General features: G+C 36.2%; 1 protein-coding gene across 1 annotated transcript; it reads left to right on the top strand.

The window, feature by feature from the left end:
- The first annotated feature begins 576 nt into the window (after positions 1–576).
- LOC129431507 (chemokine-like protein TAFA-4) lies at positions 577–5,370 on the top strand. Its single transcript, XM_073875121.1, has 6 exons — positions 577–766; positions 1,774–1,838; positions 2,033–2,188; positions 3,847–4,009; positions 4,631–4,755; positions 4,987–5,370. The coding sequence occupies exons 3-6, from the start codon at positions 2,045–2,047 to the stop codon at positions 4,996–4,998; spliced, it is 444 nt and encodes a 147-aa protein (XP_073731222.1). The 5' UTR covers positions 577–766; positions 1,774–1,838; positions 2,033–2,044; the 3' UTR covers positions 4,999–5,370.
- The last annotated feature ends 353 nt before the right edge of the window (positions 5,371–5,723 follow it).

Here is a 5,723-nt window from a genome sequence, read left to right on the forward strand (position 1 = left end):
AGTAATGCTGCAAGACAAATCTGAGTCTTTACCCAAATGCAAAGTTTCCCTAAACTTACGTACACACAGATCGTCACAATCATTTCCAACAGAAATAAATAAATGAATAATTTATACTACACTGTTTGTAACCATGTTTGTACATGCAGTATATGTCCTGGAAACAGAGATGTACTTGACATTTTAAAACAGATAGTGATTTTTTTCACACGGGTGTTTACAAAAAGTACAAAAAAAATAACCTTTAAATTAAATTGCTCACTGAATGTGATATTTGTTCTTGACATGTTCTTGAAATGAAAAATAACATTGGAAGTGCTAAACAAAACATAAAATTATACAATAGTGCTGTTGGTTAGTAACCTTATTTATCTGAGGTATAAATACACAGAATTTATGATAAATAAATGTATTTTATAAATGTCATTATACTGGAGGCCCCCTGGCACCATCTCAGTGCCCCCCAGGGGGGCAGTGCCCCCAGTGAGAACCACTGCATTAATGTACACAATTGGGGTGATGTGACTGTATAGTTAGTACAAAGTATTGAAACTGAGCTCAGGATAAGGCACAAAATAAATGTTCAAGACTCTATCAGCGAACACTAATCGCCTTTAGAGCAGTCATAGCCTAGTATGTGAACAGATGGTCTTTTGATTAAAGTTGATACTGACGCAGAAAACCGAAGCTCATGAGGACTTTTATGTGACATCAGTGCTGAATTAGCTCGTGTGGATGAGAGACAGGTTCTCCTGACAAACTACAGGTAGGAACAACTATCTGAAAACTATTATAAAACGAAGCACGTGTAAATATTTGTAGTTTTCCTTTGGTTTAAATAACAATCGAATCGACACCCATATGCGTAGCTATAAATGATGAGTAGCTACGTGAACGCGCGTGACTCTGTCAGCGATGTCTAAAAAGTTTATGTTATGAATATATTTACAATCGCAAATATTTAAAGTAATTTTTGGGCATATTCCTTGTCCTCACTTTTTTGTATTTCATCAAGATCTATCTTTATATTTACAAGAGAAAGAAATTGCTTTGTAAACCTAAAATGCTTACCTTGCGTCAAGTTTATCCCTCAACAAAAACTACTTTGGTTTACCTATTTTTGTTTTTGCTAAGGAATCATAATGTCTGTAAACTAATAAAGCAGATGTTATCTAAGCACAAGCAAATTTTAGTATTTGTGTGGATTTGTTTATAGCTTTCTAATAAGTTTGTATTGTTTCAGTTTGGTACATCATCAATACATCATCAACCTGCAAAAGTCTTGTGTCCTTCATCTCTTCATATTTTTTGTACATTGTGCACTGTCCAAAATAAAGGTACAAAAGCTGGGGCTTATATGTATAATTTAAGCACATATATGTACATGTACATATACTTTTGAAGTACCAATATGTGTACCTTTGGTACTTATATACATTGTACATTTAGTTTTTAACTGTTAATAGCTTTTCATGATGACCAGCATGAGTTTGATGTGAAGCGACGCTTTGGACTGAAAAGATGGGAATATCTTGAATATTCAAAGTTGTCACATTGTGATCTCCCCGGGGAAACCTGGAAAAGCACCAGAGAGAAGTTTCACTATGCAGGCTAAATACACTTATATTTAAGTTAGAGTCGTCATTTCTCATCACTGATGTGAGTGAAGCTGGATTGCAGATCAAGAAGATCAGATTAACCCTTTGAACTCAGCAGTAATACTGACATTGATCACTAACACTCATTTCTCACACAGTCTTTGTTTCTTTGTAGGCTTGGCATATGATGGTGATTATACTGAACCTATGGGACTTGGATGGACATACTAAAATATTCAAGTACTGTCTTCTGCTTCCACCATCTGAGAAGGTTTTTTGGACTGACATGCTTAAGTATATGTGGTGTTCATCAATCTTGATGTTTCTCCACCAGCTTATAGTCCAAGTTTAAGTGCTATTACTATGTATACTAATAACTATTTTTGATAAGTAATGATCAAAGTACTGATCAAAAATCTTTATTCTTACTATAGGAAGGTGTAACCATGTTTTGTACAAGAGAACACTGCGTGCAGTTTGTCTACAGAATGACCGTAAGCAGAAATCATAACCAGAAAGCATTTCTGCTGCTGTGTGTGTGGCTCCTGTGCATGCAGCCAGTGTCCAGCGGCAACCAAAGCTCTCGAGGACAAACTGGTGAGTCAAGATACCCAGTGCAACAGACCCCCCTTCTGTATTCCCCTTAGGTCTCATTACACACACACTGGACACACATTTATACAGCTCCTGTGGGATCACAGACCATTACTAATAACAGCTAAACAAGCGTTTATCACCTCTTATCTTTTCCTTAGAATAGCAAATATATTGAGCAACCTTATTAACATTTATAAACATAATGTAACTAGTCCCACATTTTCTGTAGCTGCTTATTTTCTTCTTACTTTTAATGCTTTGGTGTCTTTAGACTGAGTGATGTCGAACACATTTATGACACATTTTAATTGTTTTATCACCTGGAATTAAAAATGGCTTTTATGGATTTATGAAATCATTATATATGGGTAAAAAACACAATACTTTTCTTGGCCTGTTGGTAACATGGACAATGAATCAGTATCACAAACAGTTAAACTTACATTTTTTTCAAGAATCATCATATTAATTCTTCAGATTCACAACTTCTCTAACATTGTTTTTAAATGAGAAAAGAATAAACAAGAGATTTGTGGTGTGCCGGTACAAATTATGCCCTAACTTTGGTGCTTTTTCCAAATGATCATACTGTTGTTTTCATAAATGTGTTAATATCTATTTAGTTGCTCTCCTAATGTAATAATGGCCAAGATTTAATTTTACATTTTAATATATTCCTGAAAGGCAGGCATGTGATTTGGAGCGGTATTGTGATTTAAAGTGGACATTTCACAAGACTTTTTTAAGATGTAAAATAAATCTTTGTGTCCCCAAAGTACATATTTGAAGTTCTAGCTCAAAATACCATATAGATAGTTTATTATAACATGTTAAAATTGCCACTTTTTTCAGGTGTGAGTAAAAATGTGCTGTTTTGGGTGTGTCCTTTAAAATGCAAATGTGCTGATCTCTGCACTAAATGGCAGTGCCGTGGTTGCATAGTGCAAATTAAGGGGCGGTATTATCCCCTTCTGACATCACAGGGGGAGCCAAATTTCAATGACCTATTTTTTCACATGCATGCAGAGAATGGTTTACCAAAACGAAGTTACTGGGTTGATCTTTAACACAGTGGTTCCCAAACTTTTTTAGCGTGTGGCCCACCTTGTGTACAGTGCATTTTTTGCGGCACCCCGAAAGAAAATTTATGACAAAAACAGTTTTAAAATGTAATATTTTAATTAAACAAAACATATAAAATTATACCTAGTAGTGCTGTTGGTTAGTTGGCTTATTCTTTTTTAGGTTTAATTACACAGAATTCATGATAAATGAATGTATTTTACAAAATGTCATAAAACTGGGGCCCCCTGGCACCATCTCGCGGCCCCCAGTTTGAAAACCACTGCTTTAACACATTTTCTAGGTTGATTGAAGCACTGGGGACCCAATTATAGCACTTAAACATAGAACAACTCCGATTTTATGATATGTCACCTTTATACGAGTGTAACTGCAATGTCGTCTATGTCCATGTGATGGCGCCAAAAGATCAGAAAAGTTTTCTATACCCCACAATCTCTAAAACCACAATCTTACTTTGGATGGCAAATGTCCACATGTAAAATAACAATCTTTTAAGCAACGCAGTAAATGAATTGCTCTGCAATTAAGCGATGCAATAATTTTTTTATTTTTGTTTTCTGTCAATCAAACTGGTCGCTTTGAGATTAAGCCGGGTACTTGTGAAGTGGTGGCAGCTCATCGTTGCTGTAATAAGAATAAAATCGAGGAGAGATCACAGACTGTGAAGTGCTCCTGTCTGCCTGGACAGGTTGCTGGGACCACCCATGCTAAACCATCATGTGTGGATGGTGAGTCCACCACCATTTCCAACAAATCAGGAAAACCAGACTATTGATGAAACAATTATTGTATGTGGTCACTCTGGGCAACGGAGATACTACAAATGTTCTTTGTCCAAAAACGTGGCATTCAGCTGGCCACCCACTCCATGTAAAATAAAACAGCTTTTTAGGGTTTTACTATGATGTGATTTCTAAGTGATGTATACAATATTTCATTATGTGTAAACCTTTTTAATGAAAGAAAAACGACTGCATGCACATTTAGGTGTTCTTAATGCTTTTGTTCCACTTCCAACCCTACTTTACATGCAGGCCAACAAAATTTAGATTCAGTTTTATAATTTTGTTACACTAACAATTTTTATAAAAATCCAAATTAAAGCCTGTATTTATTATATATTAATAATATGTCCACAATGTTATTTTTACGGTTGCAATGAATTCTGGGAATGACTTCTTTGCAAGTGATGCATACTTTGTGTATATACAATTTTAGATTTCACAGACCTTAAGATTCTGCAGTATCTGATCCAATTCATTAAATTTTTTTGTGATAAAAATTAGTTTTTTAGTTGCTCTTTCTTTCTCTTTAAGTTTTTCTTATCCTGTTTTTATTTCGCCGCTCAGCATCTGTCGTTCGGTTGAAGTGGTGGTGTCAGATGGAGCCCTGTTTAAACAGTGAGGAGTGTAAAGTGTTGCCTGACCTCACCGGCTGGTCCTGCAGCTCTGGGAATAAAATCAAAATTACCAAGGTAAATTATTGTAAAACAGAGGAAAGTCTACTGTTAACTAAAGTCAGCAGTTTTGTTGTTACTGTAGCGTTGATGCTATATATTCACCTCCATATGTTTTGAGCTAAACGTCCCAAAAGTGATGGTTATGCGGCTGTTTGGACCGTTTATGCATCTGTTTTATGCTATGGTAATTTTACCTGTCATATGGAATATCATCTGAGATGTATTTTGGCCTTTTTCCTTGCGTAGGTCACACGTTAGATGAAATCTTCAACTCAGACCATGGACATGTGATGACAGCTCATAATTTCACAGAAGCAATTTTTATAATGAAATGCAACGTCAAGAAAATTGCTGCTGAAGGCGGAAACATGCAAAGTGTCGACTAAAAATGTGAGAGTGCAAATGTTGAGAAGGGTCGGATTTAGAAAGATCATAAAATGTCAGGTCTGTCTATCTGTTTTGAGTACAGGATGACTTGAGACCTTTTTCACTTCAAGGCCCCCCTTTTACCCACAACAACATTTAAGGCTCCCCCACTCAGTTAAAAAGGTGCAATTATCTCTTGACAGAAATGCAATACAATATACATAACTATATTATCAATGGTGTATAAAGACCCTACAAAATGAACTGTATTGTTTTAATACCTTAGAATGTGCCACTTTATCTATATATACCGTGGGTCCCCATTAAAGTCGCCATGTTATTACATCATGTTGCTACAGTAGCGCTAAATGGACAAACTGTTCTTTAGAGCTTATTTGGTTACTACGTTGTCTCGGATGATGACGTGTTTGTCCTGTGGCAGCTACTGGGTGATGCAAATTTTGGATCCTCCAAAGGATTTTAGTTCTCTTCATGGACTTCAGAGACTGCCACCTTCAAAGACTGAGTGTTCGCCTTGTTCTGAGGTCGCGTGACGCATCCTTAGAAGGTCACAGGCCCTGAATTGGGACACAGCTATGGTCTTGCCACTAGATGCC

Source organism: Misgurnus anguillicaudatus, chromosome 13 (genome assembly GCF_027580225.2).
Source record: "Misgurnus anguillicaudatus chromosome 13, ASM2758022v2, whole genome shotgun sequence".
NCBI lineage: Eukaryota > Metazoa > Chordata > Actinopteri > Cypriniformes > Cobitidae > Misgurnus > Misgurnus anguillicaudatus.

Excerpts from the sequence above, each read along its gene's own strand:
- LOC129431507 (XM_073875121.1), top strand. The coding sequence starts at position 2,045 with ATGTTTTGTACAAGAGAACACTGCGTGCAGTTTGTCTACAGAATGACC. Across the intron at positions 2,189-3,846 it reads GCAACCAAAGCTCTCGAGGA|CAAACTGGTCGCTTTGAGAT; the intron begins CAAACTGGTGAG and ends TTTTCTGTCAAT. Across the intron at positions 4,010-4,630 it reads TAAACCATCATGTGTGGATG|CATCTGTCGTTCGGTTGAAG; the intron begins GTGAGTCCACCA and ends TTCGCCGCTCAG.